The sequence below is a fragment of the Schistocerca cancellata genome, chromosome 1 (genome assembly GCF_023864275.1).
Source record: "Schistocerca cancellata isolate TAMUIC-IGC-003103 chromosome 1, iqSchCanc2.1, whole genome shotgun sequence".
NCBI lineage: Eukaryota > Metazoa > Arthropoda > Insecta > Orthoptera > Acrididae > Schistocerca > Schistocerca cancellata.
The window spans coordinates 64,786,924-64,808,606 of record NC_064626.1 but is presented as its reverse complement, the minus strand read 5'-3'; the positions used below and the strand labels follow the sequence as shown (position 1 = coordinate 64,808,606).

General features: G+C 39.2%; 1 protein-coding gene across 1 annotated transcript in view; it reads left to right on the top strand.

Annotated features, from left to right (window-relative positions):
- LOC126115034 (uncharacterized) overlaps positions 1-21,683 on the top strand; it is a gene marked incomplete at its 5' end in the record, with an annotated part of 85,173 nt that overhangs the window by 42,735 nt on the left and 20,755 nt on the right. Inside the window, 9 exons of the mRNA XM_049915077.1 lie at positions 8,248-8,440; positions 14,007-14,223; positions 14,708-14,863; positions 15,024-15,201; positions 15,288-15,456; positions 15,573-15,742; positions 15,833-15,941; positions 16,027-16,199; positions 16,346-16,484. Coding sequence (XP_049771034.1) covers positions 8,248-8,440; positions 14,007-14,223; positions 14,708-14,863; positions 15,024-15,201; positions 15,288-15,456; positions 15,573-15,742; positions 15,833-15,941; positions 16,027-16,199; positions 16,346-16,484 — 1,504 coding nt within the window. The remainder of the gene's footprint in view (positions 1-8,247; positions 8,441-14,006; positions 14,224-14,707; positions 14,864-15,023; positions 15,202-15,287; positions 15,457-15,572; positions 15,743-15,832; positions 15,942-16,026; positions 16,200-16,345; positions 16,485-21,683) is intronic.

Genomic DNA, 21,683 nt, shown 5'->3' with positions numbered 1-21,683 from the left:
TGACTAACTGTACTTCTGTCAACAGCATATATTCCATAGACTTTGCACAAGCATTTGTGAATATTCCACACAGTTTCTTCCTCTGCAGTGAGAAATTCAATGACAACACGTTGCTTGTAATGTACATCACTTACAGACACCATTTTGAAACTATCCTGCAGCTATGCTATCTGTCTGAAGTGACAGAAACTTGGCACGCTTACTCAGGAGACTTCATATCATACAACATACCCTTTTGCATTCATAGCATTGCTTTTGGCTGAGAAAAAAATTCGGTGCTTTACTTTCTGGGCAATCCTCGTATGTAAGAGAAAAATGGTGGAGAGAAGAGAGAAGGTTCATTGATGCATGGGAAGGAGAGGCAGCAAGGGTTAAGATAGTGATTTGGCTACAGTGAGATCATCCTGGCTGAGGCAGGGTAGTTGCATGTGGCATGTGATGAAGCAAAGAAGCCAATTTGAAGGTGGAGATAGAAAAAAAAAGGAAGAAAAAGACTGTGGAGAGGAGAGAGTGAATGTAGGATGAGGGATGGGAGAGGAGGCAGGGCAATGCTACAGGGGTGAGTGTGGCGATTTTGAGGGATCGAGCACAGATCAAGATCAAGAGCACTGTGAAGTGAAAGTACATGTTGTAATTCATATAAGTCTAGTGTAGGGTGGGAGGAGAGTGGGTGGATGATCCGCATGAGTGGTGAAGCAGTCTTTTATATCAAGGATGTTGTGTCAACAGTATGTTCTGCCATTGGACAATCAGCTATGTTCTTGGGCACAGTTTGGTGTTCGTCATTTATTTGCCTGGACAGTTAGTTGGTGGTCATATGCATATAAATTACAGAAGAAAAATTATAGCTAAGCTAGTGTATGATGTGAGTGTTTTTGCAGGTGACGCTGTCTCAGATCATGTAGGATATGCCTATGATAGGATAGGAATGGGATGTGCTGAATGCATGCCTAGCAGATGCCTTGCACCTGGATCTTCCACAGAAATGATTCATGTGCTAAGGTGTTGGGAGTAGGTACCGTATTTACTCGAATCTAAGCCACACTTTTTTTCCGGTTTTTGTAATCCAAAAAACCGCTTGCAGCTTAGAATCGAGTACAAATTAAGCAGAACAAATTAAGCAGAAGTTCTGAAAAATGTTGGTAGGTGCCGCCACAACTAACGTCTGCCGTCGAATATATGTAGTGCTACACAGGCATGCTTTGCAGGCACAAAGATAAATACTGGCACCAAAACCTCTGAGTCAGTAAATAAATTTAAAAAAGGTGTAAGACAAGCTTTTTTCTCCGCCCCGAGTTTCGACCACTGCATTTTCATACATTATCCAATGAAGTAAATACAAATTCCGTATTGTTCATCTTTGAATGTAGCAGCATTTCAATGTACTATGAAAATCCAACTGGCAAGACTGTTTGGGATGTTCGTCAATATGGCCAACTCTACATTCCATAGAATTACTAAATAAACTACATTCTGAATTTTTTCCTATCTGTGAGAAGACGTGGTTGCTAATAGGAACTTTTATGAATTGTGAATCATATGCAGTATTCTTTTCGCCATATGAATAATACGAATATAAACATTTTGCCATGTATTATTTCGTGTTTGCCGCTATCTCATTTAAATCCTGTCTGCCTAATAAACTACGAAACTAGTGTGAGACATCAGCAAACGCGGAAGAATATACATATCAGGTCATGTTTATATTCGTGTTATTCTTATGCCTAATAGTGATACAGTCAGAAATGAAGCACGGCAATTGACTAGATTTTTAAATCTAAGATGACTCTAATTTCTGTGCAGAATGTAATGTACAAAAGAGGCGTCTGCAAAGATTTTCAAATGGCGAAACATTTTAGCTAAACTCTCGTTCAGAACATCTCCTATCATATGTAGTCTATTATTTGGTTCTTATTGATCATCTACATCTACATCTACATCTATACTCCGCGAGCCACCTTACGGTGTGTGGCGGAGGGTACTTATTGTACCACTATCTGATCCCCCCTTCCCTGTTCCATTCACGAATTGTGCGTGGGAAGAACTACTGCTTGTAAGTCTCCATATTTGCTCTAATTTCTCGGATCTTTTCGTTGTGATCATTACGCGAGATATATGTGGGCGGTAGTAATATGTTGCCCATCTCTTCCCGGAATGTGCTCTCTCGTAATTTCGATAATAAACCTCTCCGTATTGCGTAACGCCTTTCTTGAAGTGTCCGCCACTGGAGCTTGTTCAGCATCTCCGTAACGCTCTCGCGCTGACTAAATGTCCCCATGACGAATCGCGCTGCTTTTCGCTGGATCATGTCTATCTCTTCTATTAATCCAACCTGCTAAGGGTCCCATACTGATGAGCAATACTCAAGAATCGGACGAACAAGCGTTTTGTAAGCTACTTCTTTCGTCGATGAGTCACATTTTCTTAGAATTCTTCCTATGAATCTCAACCTGGCGCCTGCTTTTCCCACTATTTGTTTTATGTGATCATTCCTCTTCAGATCGCTCCGGATAGTAACTCCTAAGTATTTTACGGTCGTTACCGCTTCCAATGATTTACCACCTATGGCATAATCGTACTGGAATGGATTTCTGCCCCTATGTATGCGCATTATATTACATTTATCTACGTTTAGGGAAAGCTGCCAGCTGTCGCACCATGCATTAATCCTCTGCAGGTCTTCCTGGAGTACGTACGAGTCTTCTGATGTTGCTACTTTCTTGTAGACAACCGTGTCATCTGCAAATAGCCTCACGGAAACTACCGATGTTGTCAACTAAGTCATTTATGTATATTGTAAACAATAAAGGTCCTATCACGCTTCCTTGCGGTACTCCCGAAATTACCTCTACATCTGCAGATTTTGAACCGTTAAGAATGACATGTTGTGTTCTTTCTTCTAGGAAATCCTGAATCCAATCACAAACCTGGTCCGATATTCCGTAAGCTCGTATTTTTTTCACTAAACGTAAGTGCGGAACCGTATCAAATGCCTTCCTGAAGTCCAGGAATACGGCATCAATCTGCTCGCCAGTGTCTACGGCACTGTGAATTTCTTGGGCAAATAGGGCGAGCTGAGTTTCACATGATCTCTGTTTGCGGAATCCATGTTGGTTATGATGAAGGAGATTTGTATTATCTAAGAACGTCATAATACGAGAACACAAAACATGTTCCATTATTCTACAACAGATTGACGTAAGCGAAATAGGCCTATAATTATTCGCATCTGATTTATGACCCTTCTTGAAAATGGGAACGACCTGCGCTTTCTTCCAGTCGCTAGGTACTTTACGTTCTTCCAGCGATCTACGATAAATTGCTGATAGAAAGGGGGCAAGTTCTTTAGCATAATCACTGTAGAATCTTAAGGGTATCTCATCTGGTCCGGATGCTTTTCTGCTACTAAGTGATAGCAGTTGTTTTTCAATTCCGATATCGTTTATTTCAATATTTTCCATTTTGGCGTCCGTGCGACGGCTGAAGTCAGGGACCGTGTTACGATTTTCCGCAGTGAAACAGTTTCGGAACACTGAATTCAGTATTTCTGCCTTTCTTCAGTCGTCCTGTGTTTCGGTGCCATCGTGGTCAACGAGTGACTGAATAGGGGATTTAGATCCGCTTACCGATTTTACATATGACCAAAACTTTTTAGGGCTCTTGTTTAGATTGTTTGCCAATGTTTTATGTTCGAATTCGTTGAATGCTTCTCTCATTGCTCTCTTTACGCTCTTTTTCGCTTCGTTCAGCTTTTCCTTATCAGCTATGATTCGACTACTCTTAAACCTATGATGAAGCTTTCTTTGTTTCCGTAGTACCTTTCGTACATGATTGTTATACCACGGTGGATCTTTCCCCTCGCTTTGGACCTTAGTCGGTACGAACTTATCTAAGGCGTACTGGACGATGTTTCTGAATTTTTTCCATTTTTGTTCCACATCCTCTTCCTCAGAATTGAACGTTTGATGGTGGTCACTCAGATATTCTGCGATTTGTGCCCTATCACTCTTGTTAAGCAAATATATTTTCCTTCCTTTCTTGGCATTTCTTATTACACTTGTAGTCATTGATGCAACCACTGACTTATGATCACTGATACCCTCTTCTACATTCACGGAGTCGAAAAGTTCCGGTCTATTTGTTGCTATGAGGTCTAAAACGTTAGCTTCACGAGTTGGTTCTCTAACTATCTGCTCGAAGTAATTCTCGGACAAGGCAGTCAGGATAATGTCACAAGAGTCTCTGTCCCTGGCTCCAGTTCTGATTGTGTGACTGTCCCATTCTATACCTGGTAGATTGAAGTCTCCCCCTATTACAATAGTATGATCACGAAACTTCTTCACGACGTTCTGCAGGTTCTCTCTGAGGCGCTCAACTACTACGGTTGCTGATGCAGGTGGTCTATAGAAGCAGCCGACTATCATATCTGACCCACCTTTGATACTTAGCTTAACCCAGATTATTTCACATTCGCATTCGCTAATAACTTCACTGGATATTATTGAATTCTTTACTGCTATAAATACTCCTCCACCATTGGCGTTTATCCTATCCTTGCGGTATATATTCCATTCTGTGTCTAGGATTTCGTTACTGTTCACTTCCGGTTTTAACCAACTTTCCGTTCCTAATACTATATGCGCACTATTTCCTTCAATAAGAGATACTAATTCAGGAACCTTGCCCTGGATACTCCTGCAGTTTACCAATATTACGTTAACTTTTCCTGTTTTTGGTCTCTGAGGATGGACGTTCTTTATCAACGATGATAATGTCCTCTCTGGTAAGCCGTCAGGTATTTTATCGTTTCGCCCAAGGGGGGGTCCCTCTAACCTAAAAAACCCCCGTGTGCACGCCACATGTACTCTGCTACCCTAGTAGCTGCTTCCGGTGTGTAGTGCACGCCTGACCTGTCTAGGGGGGCCCTACAGTTCTCCACCCAATAACGGAGGTCAATGAATTTGCAACCATTATAGTCGCAGAGTCGTCTGAGCCTCTGGTTTAGACCCTCCACACGGCTCCAAACCAGAGGACCGCGATCGACTCTGGGCACTATGCTGCAGATATTAAGCAGCAGAATAAGTAACAACAAGTAGCAGTCTCTTACCATTGTTTCGCTAATGAAACAATTCCTCTCTTTTTTCTTATCATAAGCAGCGGTAGCGCGCACAAAAGCAAGCCATGCTGCGAGTGGCGACAGGTCGTAAACAAACATTATCAGAATGCGACAAACAATGCATGACACAGTACAATAACACATTTTCAGTTTAGAGTGATGTGAACACCTATAACAAAGAAAACAGCACTTATCAGATCAAAGAAAAATAAGCAATCGATTCTCTCCCTAGAATTTAGAGTCTCAAATTTCAGGTGCGGCTTAGATTCGGGATTTTTTTTTTTTTCCTTGATTTCAAGTCTCATTTTTCAGGTGCAGCTTAGATTCGAGTAAATACGGTATAGCCTAAGGCTGAACCAGGTTATTCTGTGGAGTGGGTGAGCAGTGAAATACCAGATTAGGTGAGGTGGGAGGACTGTGGATAGGATATTCCTCACATCTAGGGCCCAGTGATAGGTTGGCAAAGCTCTGGCAAAGGGCTTGATTAAGTTACTCATGTTTGATATGATATTTCATAATGAGGATGGGTGTTTCTTAGTGGCTGATATGTGCCAGTGATTGGAGGATTTGGGGACTGTGTGGTTATGGCAGAGGAGATTTGTCTGCTAGTTTTCAGCAGCAGCAGAAATCTTACAGCTGTATAGCAGCAGCAGAAATCTTGCAGCTGTGTCAGTCCAATCTACATAGTTAAATAATTCATGGTGATTGGCTTGAGACAGCTGCAGCATCAGCACTACTGCTAAAAATGAATTACCATGCTGTATACCCTTTCACTAGCAGGCTGCACCATTTTTTTGGCTTTTCTGGTGACATGCTATGGTACTGTGGCATGGGGTTCCCAATGGGTACCAGGATTGCAGAATGTACCTCCTAAGAAATAAATTAAAAAATAATTATGTAACTTATTTGTTGGGTATGGGAATTAAAACTTTGTGAGTACTACTCGTATATAGGTGTAAAGGGAGATGAAACATTTGTTGGGACATAAAAACATAGGAAAATAATTTATGTAATGTATGGCTCCTTCTAGAGCCTTTGCCAAATTTTATTCATTTCTAAAAATTTCAGTATAGATCTACAGAGTTATTTTCGACCTTACCCCATGTCTAGGATTAAAAATCATAAGAACTGTCATCAGTCAGCCTACAGAACCTGAACATTGTGATTTTGACTTAAATATTGTCTGGTTTTGATTATTTTTGTATATCATCCAATTCCCACTCTTACCATATTTCACTGCATTAACCACCCCTCTCCCTCCCCCAACTCTCCTCTTCAACTCTCATGCCCACCACCACCCCAATATTTGTTTTTCCCACAATGGTTACAAATTAGCACTTCCATAGTCATGCTTTATTCAGTGGCTAGATTTTTTATCTTTATAGGTGTAGCTCTGTATTTTTATTGTTTATTTTAAAGTCCATTTTTTCTAACTATACTACAGTCAGCGAAATGCTGAAATGTTGCAATAATTTGCTGCATGTAATAGGAATATAAATTAACTTCAAAGAATTTCTATTTTTTGACTACAAGTTGTACAACTTTGCTTCCACCGTTTGCCATTGGTGGTAAAAACGGTAAGTAGCGGTCAAAAGAAACAGGTCACAGACATCAGGCAGTTAGCGTGGACCTCGGTCAACATAACCCCATTCAAACATTAGTCGATTTGTGTCTGCATCACAAAGTTGTTGTTGATTGCAAATGTCAGTTTATGAGCCTAATTCTCATCATTTGTGGGAGGTGTTACTGTTTTGTTTCAGTATGAAGAAAGCAGTGGCTGAGTCTCATCGAATGCTCTCAAGTACATATGGTAAGGATGCTGTTAGTGAAAGAACATGTTGTGAGTGGTTTCAATGCTTCAAGGACAGAGATTTTTACTTCATAGGCTAGCATAGTGGTGGAACAGAGAATGTTCCTGAAGATGCAGAATTGGAGAGATTGCTGAGTGAAGACTCACATCAAACTCAAGAAGAATTGGCACAATTAATGGAAGTGACACAGCAAGACATTTCAAAATGTCTCAAGGCTATGGGCATGATTCAGAAAGAAGGAACTTGGGTCCCATGTGAGCTGAAACCAATAGACTTGAACGGTGTTTGTGTGTTTGCAACAGTTGCTTCAGAGGCAAAAACGGAAGGGATTTCTGCATTGCATTGTGACCGGGGATGAAAAATGGGTTCATTATGATAACCCTAAACATAAAAAATCATGGGGATATCGCGGCCATGTTTCCATGTTGACAGCCAAACCGAATAATCACGGCTCCAAGATCATGCTCTGCATTTGGTGCAACCAGCTTGGCGTCATGTACTATGAGGTGTTAAAATCAAATGAAACAATCACAGGTGCTCATTATCGAATGCAATTAATGTGTTTGAGCAGAGCATTAAAAGACAAACAGCCGCAATACAGCGACAGGCAGGATAAAGTGATTTTGCAGCATGACAATACTCGACCGCACATTCCAAAAGAGGTCAAAACGTACTTGAAAATGTTAAAATGGAAGTCCTACCCCACCCGCTGTATTCTCTAGACATAGCTCCCTCTGACTATCACCTGTTTAGATCAGTGGCGCATGGCCTGGCAGACCAATACTTCCAATCTCGTGAAGAAGTCACAAATTGGATCGATTCGTGGATCGCTTCAAAAGATGAACAATTTTTTTTACGCAGGATTCATACACTGCCTGAAAGATGGAAGAAAGTAGTGGCCAGCGATGGAAAATACTTTGAATGATACATGTGTAACCAACTTGTTTCATTAAGATCTCAGATGTTGGGGGAAAAATGTCGGAAACAAAGTTGTACACCCTGTAGTAAAAATTGTAACATTTCAGACCTTGGACAGTAATTGTTATGGCTCTAAGTAGCTGTAGATAACTAGTAGTAACATCATAAGTCACTGGTTTTCAAGAAACTGCACTTTTTATACAATTTGGGTATTGTGAAAAATTGTTCCCTCTCTTTCATTGGTAGTAGAATTTTTGAAATGAAATATCAATGTCAAATTTATCTCATAGCAGTTGCTGAATTGTCATAACATACCCAGGAATCATCCACTTATATTATTACTTTATAAGATTAATAATTTATACCTGAAAAGACAAATAAAATGTTTAAAAACTCAATTAGGACCACGAGAACAGGTGAATCAAGTAACTGCTTTTATTGATGGCTCCATGATATATGGTAGCTCAAGAGAGGAAGCAAATCAGCTGAGAACATTTAGCAGAGGCCAAATGAAGACACAGATCAGCAGAGGTGGGAGGGCACTTATGCCATCTGATGAAAGCAATCTGGACTGCCGTAATGAGGGTCTGTACAAGTAAGTTATGACACTAAAATTTCTATTATTATTTGTTCTAAAAACAGTTGAGCATATAACTAATGTAGCTAGTGTGTACATATTTGTTACTTAAATGTTTCATAGTTCCAATAGACATTTATTTCAGAAAATACTGTGTGAACGCTATGATAATGATCATAGCCATTCAAATAAGAACACAATAAATATTATTTTTTTGGTAACAGTATTATTAAGGATGAAACCCACTAAGACTCCATGGATGGATAATAAATACGCATGCCCAGTGGTGTCATTAGGGCAGGCAATTAGGGGTTTAAACCCTCCCCCCCCCCCCTCTGAAACGTAAAATTATAGACATGTTTTTCTTACATAGCTGCTCGCAATATCGTAACACTAGAGTAGAAAACAAGGGTTAACAATATCTCTGCTTCAGTATGTAAAGAAGCGGGTTGTATGCTAACGACAGACTCTTTCCAAATGAATACATGCACAAATGAGAATCACTGATAACTGGCGTTTTTGTACATTAAGACTGGTTAATAGTAAGTAGAGTTCTTTAAAACATTAAAGCTTATTTATTTCAACATGTTCCATAACATAGTAACAGTACATATTTTCAGTTTTCTTCTAGTAACACATATCAATTTAACATCAATGGAGAATTAAATACAAAATTTACTAGCTCAGTCTCAGCATATTACCGAACTCATAATTGAATGTTAATGGATGCAGGAACAATGTGCACTATAGAGGTGGTGGACATGTTGTTGGAGCATGCACTGACCAGGAAATGTTTTAGTTTGTTTCGTACATGATTCTCTGCATTACCAGTTGTTAAACTGTTGAGACAACAGTGTTGCGAAAACGAGTGTTATTGGAGCTAGTATAGTGAAATCTAGAGTCTGAGAGCTAAGACAATGCATTAGAAAACAAAAAATGGGAACATTTTAAACTGCTCCTCCAAAACCCCTCAACTAGAAGAAACTCTGTCCTCTCAGACCGAGAAAATGGATGATGAACCACAGTTGCCACCACTTGCTCGTTTCAAACAATAGAAGAGTTATTGCTAATTCAAAATCACCCTTGTCAGATCCTGAAGAAAAATCAACATCTTTCATTGACACATTAAGCTCAGACAGTCCACCACTAGGTTGTTAAGTATGACATAACTGATCGCTATCAAATAATGAATAAGTTGATGACCACATGAAACTACAACATTTCCAAAACCTTTATTGTGTCTGATGCAACTTACAAATTTCCCCTCACTTTGCAAAGTGGCCAATATTGTAAGTTCAGCCTAAGTTATATGGTTAGTATACTCTGCCAAAGTGGACAGGGCCTACTAGAAGTAATGTCCATTTTTCACTAAGACAAGTTCAGCTAAAGGTAGTCATCAAAATGTTGGAGCCCTGGTAACCTTCAAGTTTTTAAAGGGGAAGCAAGCTCTTGAATATTTCAATGTATATGCAAGCAACACTAACCATAAGGCTGCTGTAATCAATAGTGACAATTTTGTTCACATGATGGTGAGCAAGACAAAATATGTAAAACACTGAACAATGGAAAATCCAGGATGAAATAATGACAAAGTTATGAAAAGGATAGATTGCCACTTACCACAGAGTGGAGATGGTGAGTCACAGATAGCACAACAAAAAGACTGTCACCAAAAATGTCTTTATCAGAGTTAGACAAAACACACACACACACAAATGGAATTCATGCACATAGGACCACAGACTCTGGCTGGTAATGCCAGACTTTGGGTCTATTATAGTTGAAAGAATTATTCTGTGCATTAATGATGCCAAAGTTTTCACAGTTCTTGCAGATTTTTCACAGTTCTTGCAGATGAAACAGCTGATGTTGATGGAATAGAGCAACTTTTTCTTTGAGCTCTTTATATTTCCCTATATCTCAAGATCTGTGAAGATTTCCTACAATTTGTTCCAGTGTTTGATGTGAATGGCAAAGGATTAGCTAGATCTACAATTGAAAACATGGTAAAATTTGTTGTTGATGTGTCATTTTTACGATTACAGGGCTATGATGATGCTGCATCCATGTTGGGAAATGCCTTTAGGGCTCGTCCATTCATATAACACAACAGTCCTTCAGCTGTATATTCTCATTGTGCAGTTTGTAATTTCTATTTTATACTCACTGACACATCCAACGTTCCACTTATCAGAAAGTCACAAGAAACACTGGAAGTCATACGTAATTTCTTTGGCCACCAAATTATAGAAAAATATTAAATGATGCATTTAACTGTGTTAACCAATGTTTGACAGGAATTTGAAACATGCAACACTTACTAGATGAAGATTCAAGAATTTGACAACAACACATCTCACACTGCCATGATTCTGTTAGCAGCCATCACCATGGGAGATTTTGTCATCTGTTCGGCTATACTTTCTGAATTGTTTGTGTTTGGTGAGTCCATCTGCCTTTAGCTTCTGCACCAAGATATAGATTTTGCAGAATTAACCCACATTGCCAGGGATCTGAAAATGAAACTGCTGGCAGTCAGAGAAAAACGGAAAAATTGTTTACAAAAGAACCTTATCCCCTTCCAAATATTCTCCATTACGACTAATACATTTGTCCCACTGGTGTTTCCACTGTTTGAAACATTTTTGGTAGTTGTCTTTAGAAATGGCTGACAGCTCCTCCTCATTTTTTCTTGACTTCTTCAATGTTTTCAAATCGGTGTCCATTCATGCCGCTTTTCATTTGTGAAAATAAGAAAAAGTGGCATGGAACCAGGTCAGGTAAGTAAGGTGCATGGGGCAGTGGAATCACACTTTTTTTTAGCCAAAAGCTGTCTAACAAGAGAGGGTTGTGTGTACAGATGCATTGTCCTGGTGGAAGAACCAGTCTCCTGTCTATCTCAAATCAGGTCTTGTTTGATTTACACTGTTCTGCAATCTTCTTAAAACTTCCAAATAAAATATTTGATTGAATGTCTGACCTGGTCAAACAAACTCTGAATGAACTACACCCTTGACATCAAAAAAGCAAATCAGCATTGTTTTGATGTTTGATTTGACTTGACGGCACTTTTTTGGATGGTGTGACGACATCTTCCGTTGGTTTGACTGTTACTTTGTTTCTGGGTTGCAGCCATAATGCCATGACTAATCACAAGTAATGAACTCTGACAGAAAACCTGGATCAGTTTCAAGCTGTTGTTTCAAAGCAAGACATGTTTCAATTTGACATTCCTTTTGATTATAAGTCAGAACAGAGGAACAACACCAAGTCCGCAATCGCCGAACATTGTATTTCCATAGACCATTCCATGAATTACAATGACACAAAAATTTTGGCCCATACATCAAACTTTTGGAGCTCGATTATCAATGAATCTGTGGAAATAAGATTGTCTGACAACGAGACTCTCATCAATTGAGATAGCGGTTATCAGCTGAACTCTGCTTGGAATCCTGTTATAGAGAAACTTCGTAGTCGACGTAGTTATCTGCATAAAGATGGAAATCGACCTGACACCGATACGCCAGGCTTTCGCAGTGGAGGGCGCGAGGCGCAGCGCACGGAGCCGTTATGAACTCGCACGCTGAGCAGCGCATGCGCAATGTCACCTTAGAATGCTTTAAATAGCGGAGCTCAGCACGTACTCGCCAGTACTACTACAGTGGCATTCACCTGAAGATGGCCAGAAGACTCTGCGCCGAAATATCGTGGCAGGAAGTTACTGATATCCGGCAGTTCTCCCGTGTTTTTATGGAACAGAGGAACAAACTTGGTAGCAACCCTTTTCGTTACCAAACCTGCCATTAAAATTCACTAAACCAAGCTCCAAGATAACCCACTAATCTCTGACAGTTGATCAACTGTGTGTCAATAGTCTGTGAGCACAAACTCTCGAATCTTTTCAATATTTTGGCATTTTGGCAGTTGATGTATGTCCAGAACAAGGTCTGTCATCAGTCAACATGTCGCCATTTTTAAATCAAGCAAACCATACACCTGAGTTTATACCATAGGATCATCTTGGTAAGCTGCTTTCAACACTGAATCAGTATCAGCAACATTTTTACCGAGTAGAAAACAAAATTTCACAGCTGTATGTTGTTCACTTAAACTTGCCATCACAAAAAACAAACAAGAGCAAAACAGTGCTAGCAAAAACAATCACTGCAGATGAACAGAACAAGCCAAGTCAACAACACAGGCGACACTGAATTGACAACGAGTTGTGCTATACATGCCTAGCAGCAGAAATGCATACTACACAAGCTCAGCCCAGGGCAATGTTATTCCATTATTTATTTATGTATTTATTTATTTTTTGGGTACCCCCTTGTAGTTCAAGCTGGCTTTGCTTAGAATCTAAGGAATTAGTTCTGGCCAGCAGAGCTGAAATCAAGCAATCACACATTTCTAATGAGCAAGGACATCATGCAGATGAAGATACTGATAATGATGTTGAGGGTTACTACAAAGTGTCAGTGTTCATACCCATTCTGGATGCCTTCGTTATGTCACTGCAGGATTGGTTCTTGACACTGCGCGAACTTTTTAATAGCTTTAATTGTCTTCTACCATGAAAAACTGAAGACATTGGTACCGGTATCATTGATGGAATTACAAAACCCCGTTCATTTTATGCTTCAGATCCATTAGTCACTGATTTAACAATGACAACAGCTAAGTTGAAACTCTTATCTTCAATGTCTGAATCAACTGCAGTAGTTGCCTCAGAACACAATGGAAGCTTTGTCTCTCTGCGACCATCAGGTCCTTCTAATGTGTTACAGTTTTTACAGCTCTTGGCAACCTCACCAGTGACAGTAGCCATGAATGAGCACAGTTTCTCCACCCTTAAGAGAATGAAAACATACATAAGGAATACAACTAGCGAGGCACGTCTTAATGTGCATGCCAAGACGACAATTCATTGAGAAGAAAGGATTGATGTCGAAACTGTGATAAGTGATATATGGCAAAACAAAGAGACTGCCTTCTTCCTCTTGTACTTTGAATTTCTAGTAAATGGTTTAATCATTTGTGTTATTTATGTGTATTTAAGTATCAGACAAAAGCATATTTTTATATACTTCAATGTAAATTAATGGGGGCCTAGCCTATAAAAATAGGCACTTAATAGAATTAGTGCAGAAAATTCTCTTAGCAATTGGATTATGTTTTATTAAAATTGTTAAAACTTGACAAGCTTATAAAATTAATTTCATGATATAATTCATAACTTCAATAAACTGTCTTTGTAATGTCATTAGTGTTCTGATAACACAAATGTAAACCAATGAAAAACTTAATTTTTATAATTTTGTGCATTAAATTACTATGGATCAATAGAATTAATTTTTAGCTACAGTAAAATGAAAGGCAAAGCCCCCCCCCCGCAATCCTACTCTCCCATCCGACCCCCCAAAACAATAAAGCTATGCCACTGTGAATGCTAGAGACTGTCAGCAGCTCTACAGTTCTAGTGATGATTGTTAACAACAAGTACCGGTCACAATGAGACAAAAACAACTCAAGTCTTGTGTACAATTAAGCTTAAAGCCATTTTGTTTGCTTTCCAACACAGGTGTTTCAAAGCTGGGGACAAACGTGCAAATGAACATATTGGCCTGGCAACCCTGCACACAATATGGTTACGTGAGCATAATCGCCTAGCAGCTGAACTAGCCCGGCTGAACCCGCACTGGGGTGATGAGACACTTTTTCAGGAGGCCAGGAGAATTGTTGGGGCAGAGATACAGCACATCTCATATACTGAGTTCCTGCCTATGGTCCTCGGACAGGTTAGAATGACTTTGTATTATCTTCATTGTAATAAAATATCATTACTATATTTCAAATGACAAATGAAAATTGATATATTTCCAATCGTAATTGTACATTGAAATTAGATGCTTACTCTAAATAGCACAAACCTGAGATTTTGCTGTCTTGCGTAACTAGTCAAGAAATAAACCAAAGTTAAAAGAGGCAGAGTATTGCTACAATTACTAAAATACTGATTGTAAATTCACATTTGTTTCCTGTGTCTCATTCCTGGAAGAGAGAATTGCAGATTTGGAAGCCAAATCTTAATTGGTTCACATTTATCAATTTATTCTCTGCAGTTTCGATATTCAGTTTAATTTTCGTATCATTACTTCATAATATATTTATTACAGTAACAAAGTGTATTAAACAGTCAAATATAAATGTATAAAAGTGGTATTGTTATCTGTTGTACATTATAGTATAATTTTTTTGACTTGTAGTAATATATTGTTGTAGGACATCATGGACAAATATGGGCTAAGAACTCAAGCTTCAGGACACTTCACAGGTTATGACATCAATTTGAATGCTGGCATTGCCAACAGTGTTGCCGCAGCTGCAATGTGGTTCATAGCTTCCCTGATGCCCAAGACTATGAAATTATTTGATGAGGTTAGACATGGTATCTATTTACACGTTCTTTTAGCTATAAGACTATACACCAAAACTACATTACCAGTTGACAGCTGTGAATGTGGTATAAAGCATTTTGTTGAACAAGAATTGAGGAGGAAACGTCACTTAATTGTGTTTACCTTGTTCTTTATTACAGTCAGGAAGGAGAATTGGAGAGAAATCAATAGCATCTTCATTTTATGCACCATTTCAGTTATATGAAGTGGGAGCAGTGGATAAAATGTTGCAGAGTATGCTACATGGTGCTGCACAGAAAGAAGATGAATTTATTAATGAAGTGATGACTAATCATATGTTTCAAGATCCAAGCAAAGGTCCACTTTTTATTAATGATTACATATAAAATAGTGTCATTGCTTATTAGAGATATTTAATTTTTTCTGTGCCCTATATCTGATAGGTCCAGGCCTAGATCTGGCTGCACAAATAATACAACACGGGAGAGATCATGGATTACCTGATTACACGAAATGGCGAAAGTTCTGCAGTCTTCCTGATGTGAGGTCTTTTCGTGACTTAGCAGATGTAATGTCCCCTGCAGTTATTTCAGCTCTACAGAAGGTTTACAGGTTAATTTACACATCATTTAATTTACATGGGTCCCTTTGAGATTTTTGAAGTAATCTTACATTTTCTGTGGCTGCATACTGATTTTCACAGACGGGAACATTTTGTGTGTTCACAGGAATGTAACTGACATTGATCTATTTACGGGTGCCCTTGGTGAGACTCCCAAAGAAGGAGCTGTTGTGGGACCAACATTTGGTTGTTTATTGGGACGTCAGTTTCACTATCTCAGGCGTGGTGATCGTTATTGGTATGAAAATGACTTGCCACCATCATCTTTCACAAAGGGTAACTACATATCTATGATGTATTACTGTTTTCCTGTTTTCATGTTGTGAAAGTAATTATGCTAAGACAGTAACTTCTTTGCTGTACTAGAGCAACTGAATGAAATAAGAAAAGTGAGTCTTGCAAGAGTTATTTGTGACAACAGTGATGGCTTAAGAGAAATTCAACCAGAAGCTTTTCTAGACAAAGATCAGTTCCTGTAAGTAGTAACAGTTACCTCATTCGATGATGATACAATAGTCACTCATAAATATGCTATCTAAACCAGTAAAATTATCTTATAGGAATGCCATGTGTGGGTGCAAAAGTGATGTAATGAACCACATGGATCTACGTGCTTGGGGTACCACAAGTCCTCATTTTGTTGTCTCTGGAAGACTCTTAGCCGAGTCAGTTGCCAGGGCAAAGAGAGATGTTCATAAGATCATGCAGCAAGAGATTGATCTGTGGGAACAAAGTGAGTAAAATATTTTTTGTAACAAAGGCAGCTCTGACTCAACCAAGGAACAAATCTGTCCAGTGCTTAACATTCTAGTAAATTTTCAATTGATTTTTGAGCAAAGCTTCAGACATATGCATCAGGCATTCTTAATCTATTTCAAGGGCGAGTAGCAGATCCACTGTCACCTGTTGGCACAGCCTATGGATTTAACCGGCCAAAGAGACAAGCAGCAGAGATTGCAAATACATCGCTGCTGTTACAGTTTGCATCTACCAGATTTGTCAATAGTTTTCTTCAAGGGTAAGAAATACATTACATATTTATGTATTACTAAAATAAATGGAAAACTAGAGGAACTACATCACTGCTGTTACAGTTTGCATCTAGCAGATTTGTCAATAGTTTTCTTCAAAGGTAAGAAATACATTACATATTTATGTATTACTAAAATAAATGGAAAACTAGAGGAAATGAATGGAGAACTCTGTAGTTACTTTGAATAACATCAATGATAGTGATGATTCAAGTCATTAAACAGAAGTCTCATATTCCTGTTTTTACAGAAATATAGTTCCCCACATTCCTCTAAATCCAATCAGTATTTAAAGGAGCTTCAGTGACACACTGTTCCATGTCAGTGCAACACACATGTAGCAAAAGTGGAGTCAGTCTTTTACCTCAGTATGAAGGGAACTGAATGTGATACCCTTCAGATGGAAGTATTGTTTTTTCATAAGAGTGCTAGAGAGATGCTAAGATGCAAATGTTGTGGCTGAAGGACATCGATAATTTTTTTGAGTGTCAAATTTTCAGTGTAACTAATGAGCACCATTCAGACAATGTTCACACAACATGCTGCTAATTGCCTACGTCACAGTCATCTGCCATGACACAACACTGAAACATCAGGGGCATTATTCACTTAATTTTCTCATACTTGTATATACTCTGGTCCCGTGTAAGATGTTCGGCAGATCTATCGAATACATAATTCTCAAACATTACACCTGATAATATTGTGTAAGTTCGACAAAATTTGCTCAAATTAACACAACTGCTTGTGTCCACATTGTGGTAGTCTTCATGTGAAGACCTTGTCCAGAAGTTGTCCACATGTGACAGAGTTGCATGTCGACAGCTCTTTACTGGGAACTCAACTGTGGTCTTCTGCATATGCGTAGGATCGCTGGTGCTACTCTGAGGAATCACTGTGTTTGGTTGTTGTAACAAAATTGGTAGTTATTGAGAACATCTGTCATGCTGTGACTGTGCCACTGTCAGAAATTCTTGTTTTTCTTATTGCAACCTGATAGCAGCAAGCACAGTACTCCAGAGTGTAGTTAGCTGGAATCCCAAATTCCTATTGATAAGCTTATCTGGCATGCAAATGCAATACCAGAAGGACAGACTAGAAATCTTGAGTTTCTCATTGATTGTGTGATGTTCAGTTCTTCAAGAATTATCACTGAAGTATGGTAAGAGGGCTGTGTTTCCTTATTTTGTTCACTGGACTGGAGTGCATGATGAATTTATTTAATTGAATATCAGCCCATTCAAAAACCATCTTCATTGCTGAAGCTTGCCTGACAGGCTGTCAGCATAAGAAATGATGTGCTCTATATACCAGTGTGTGCAACACATTATCAATTTGTATCATCATGACAACTCATAGCCTTCAAATGTAGATTGATGTGAGTTGTCATATGCATGATGAAATTGCAATGAAATGAACACCCTTAGCTGCTTACAGGCATTGACATACGTCAACAGGGACAGATGAAAATGTGTGCCCCAACCGGGATGCATGATGCCCTCGAGTTCCATTGGCTTTCCTTCATATCAAAACACCAAGTAATGTGTCTCCTTTGTTTCCATCTCCATCACAAATTGAACAATGGAAACACCAGGTTGGAATGTCAGTAGTGTAAGGAAAAGGACAGATTGCTAATTACCATAAAGATAACACATTAATTTGCAGATAGTCACAATTAAAAGACCCTTACAGATTAGATTTTGGCCACAGATTTCGGCAAAAAAGAAAGAGAAACACACACTACTCATTCACAAAAGCTAGCATACCTCACGCACACATGACTGCCAGCTCCAGCAGCTCGGACCAGAATGCCGTTGTCGTCTGGGTTGCCGGAGTTGGTGGTCATCTGTGTAAGGTGTGCTTAGCAGTCTATCCTTTGCTTACTTACTTGAAATTCCATAATCATAAACTAAATATCTAGATGGAGTAAATTTATCTGCTAAAGGAGTATGGGTAGTGTTTCTGCTCCATATTGCCACACTACATACCTTGCCATTCATTCAGGCATCACCAACAGCAAGAAGATTTTAAAAGATAACTTACTCAGAATATTATTGGCCACTTTGGGAGACAGAATGACCACATAGCAGTCTAGTCTACTTGCTCAAAGTACTAGCTGTTGAATAAAAAACACAGTGGAAGTAAGCACCTGTTTGAAAAGTGCTATAATGTTCTTCTCAGAATTTGTTGCCTATGAGTGTCCTATGGAGTAACTTATTTAGAGAACAATGTTGAAACTAAATAAGAGATCTAATGATAGTAGTTTGACCACATTGTGTTATATATTTAAATGAGAATTTAAGATTTTTGATGATAATTACTTCTGAATACAGCTATTTCTCATTTTGTGGTACTGCATAGGCCTTATTACCATTAAGTAAGTAAGATGTCCCATACTCCGAGGAGCGTAGGGGACGATGCAGGAGACCACACTGCTGTACTAGGCAAGGTCCTAGTGGAGGTGGTTTGCCATTGCCTTCCTCTGACCATAATGGGGATGAATAAGACGACACAACAACACCCAGTCATCACGAGGCAGGAAAATACCCCGACCCCGCCAGGAATCAAACCCGGGACCCTTGCGCGGGAAGTGAGAATGCTACCGCAAGACCATGAGCTGTGGACTTATTACCATCAATAAAAATAAATTGTGGGCCTTAGCTCGTTCAAATAACTAATTTATACCTATTATAAAAGTGTATGTGTGCATGTATGTTTCACATCTCATCATAAACCACTGCAGCAATTTCAACCAAACTTCATACATAAATCACCTGCTGTATCTAAAGAACCACTATGGTGGTAAGAACGATCTATATTTGAAAACAGTGTGGAGTGGAGATGAAAAAGAAGCGTAACTCATGATGCATAAATAGCCAGACTATATTCATCCAATATTTAAAAATGAGAACACTTAGTGACATGCAACAAACTTTGTGTTATTTAAAATGTTTACAAGACCTTTTCTCACTCACACACCGCACAAAATGGTGAAAGGAAAAAAAGCCTACAGCTTACTACGTTTTCACTGTTCATACAGCAAAAATGCCACATAAAGCATGACTTTTTAATTAATTACTTCTTTGCTAATAACTCTGTCCACCACATGTTGTGCAGATAGTATTCATATATATTACTGAATGTACCTGCAAAAATATTTTATTGTACGAAACATAGTTCAGGAGATATGACATCATAGAAACTGAGATGTGTGAAAAACTGTCACATCATGCATGACATTTTACTTCTTTACTATTAACTCTGTTCATAAACACATTTTGCAGATTGTGTCCACGTATACCAGTGGATGTACCTGCAAAATTATATCATTGAACGACAAATAGTTCAGGAGATATGACTTCATAAACATTGAGCTGCAGGGTGAAATTCATTAGAGATATAGGCGAAATATGCTTAGAAATATGTGTGAAATACATATGAGAGAAGGAAAGTTGCTACTCACCATATAGTGGAGATGCTGAATCACGATAGGCACAACAAAAAGATTCACACAATTAAAGCTTTCGGCCATTAAGGCCTATGCAACCAGTGTGGTCTCAGTATGTGGGCAAAGCTGTGGGTAAAAAATATCCTTCAAAACCCCTGCATCGATTTCAATCAAACTTGGTACACACATTACTTATTACCTGGAAAGAAATACTGTGGGCATAAGATCCAGAAACCTCCTATTAGTGTGGTGGTGATAATGTGGAGAGGGAAAGGGGGGAGAAAGAGAGGGAAAGATGGAGATGGGCAAGGAAGAGGTTGACACAGGTATGGGGGAGAAAGAGGTTGACACAGGTATGGGGGGAGAAAGAGATTGACAAAGGGAGGGGAGGGGCAAATGGACAGAGACAGGGATAAGAGGGTAGAAGAGGAGATGTGCAGAGAGGGGAAGGGGGAGGAGGAGATTGGCAGAGAAAGGGATGACTAAAAGATGGACAGAGACAGGAGGAGGAGTAGATGGACTGAGAGTGGGGTAGGAAGGGGGGAGGAGAAGAGAAGATGGACAGAGAGACAGGAAGGAGGAAATGGTAAGAGAAAGGGAAGAGGAGATGGATAGACCAAGAGGCGCTGGACAGAGAGAGGGGAGAGGAGGAGATGAACAGAGACTGGGTGGTGGAGGAGATGTACAGAGAGCAGACATTCCTGTAATGTAACTGATCCATTACACTTTCTGAACATGGCACATAACTGACCATGGCCTAAAAAACATAAACATGTGCAGTTTAAGCGAATGCGCCTGTGTCTAGTGAATTCCTAGACTATTAAGGGTGGCCCTGCAACTCCCCATTTCACAGCACAGCTCAACAAATCTGCATGTGAGGTCATTGCAGAATCACCTGTGCCTCTGGTTTAAAATCCTCACCCATCTCCAAACCAAAGGATCGTAACCTGTTGTGGGTGTGATGGTGCGAACTGAGAACCATAAATCCATCCCATGTGAACTCTGGCATCAGGCAACATTCATGGTGACATGAGCAGCATTTTTCTGCCAACTATTTTCCTGACAGGCTGCATGTCCCTTAACAATCGAGCTCCAAATGTACATGATATCTACCTTTTGAGTTTGTCCAGATCTTTCAGGAATCAGTACTCTATTCTGAGTTTAAAATAATGAATTATTGTACATTCATTTCCACCACAAGTCTTGCATGCTAGACGCATGCTATGAGGCTCATTAAATAATAAAACAGAAAAATAGCTTCACCAGCAGAAAAAAAGAGTTTATTAAATCAATGCAGTTTTGTGTCTATTTATCTATGTAATCCTTTCCTACTTCTACGCATTTCTCCCATTTTCTTGCAAGTCTCCTTAACCTCTAAATTAAAATACTCCTTACTTTGGTATTGAAGCCAGTTATGTACATTTTTCTTTACCTCTTTGTTACTGTTGATGTCATGCGTAAAAGCTGCTTTCATTAAATCAAACGATTAAAAATCTAAAGGGGCAAGGACAGCACTGAAAGAAGGATGAGGTAGGAGCTCCCAGCCTACTTCACCAGTAGTTTCCAACATCAATTGTGTCGTATGAGGTTGAGTGTTCTCTTCAAGGAGAAGCATGCCTTTCCTCTCCATCTTTGACATTTTGTCTTCAGAGGAGTCTTGATGATTATAAAAAATTTTGGGAGAACTGCTGGATGTCTTGTAACTTGCTGGTATTTCATTGCAGAATCTTCTGGCTGT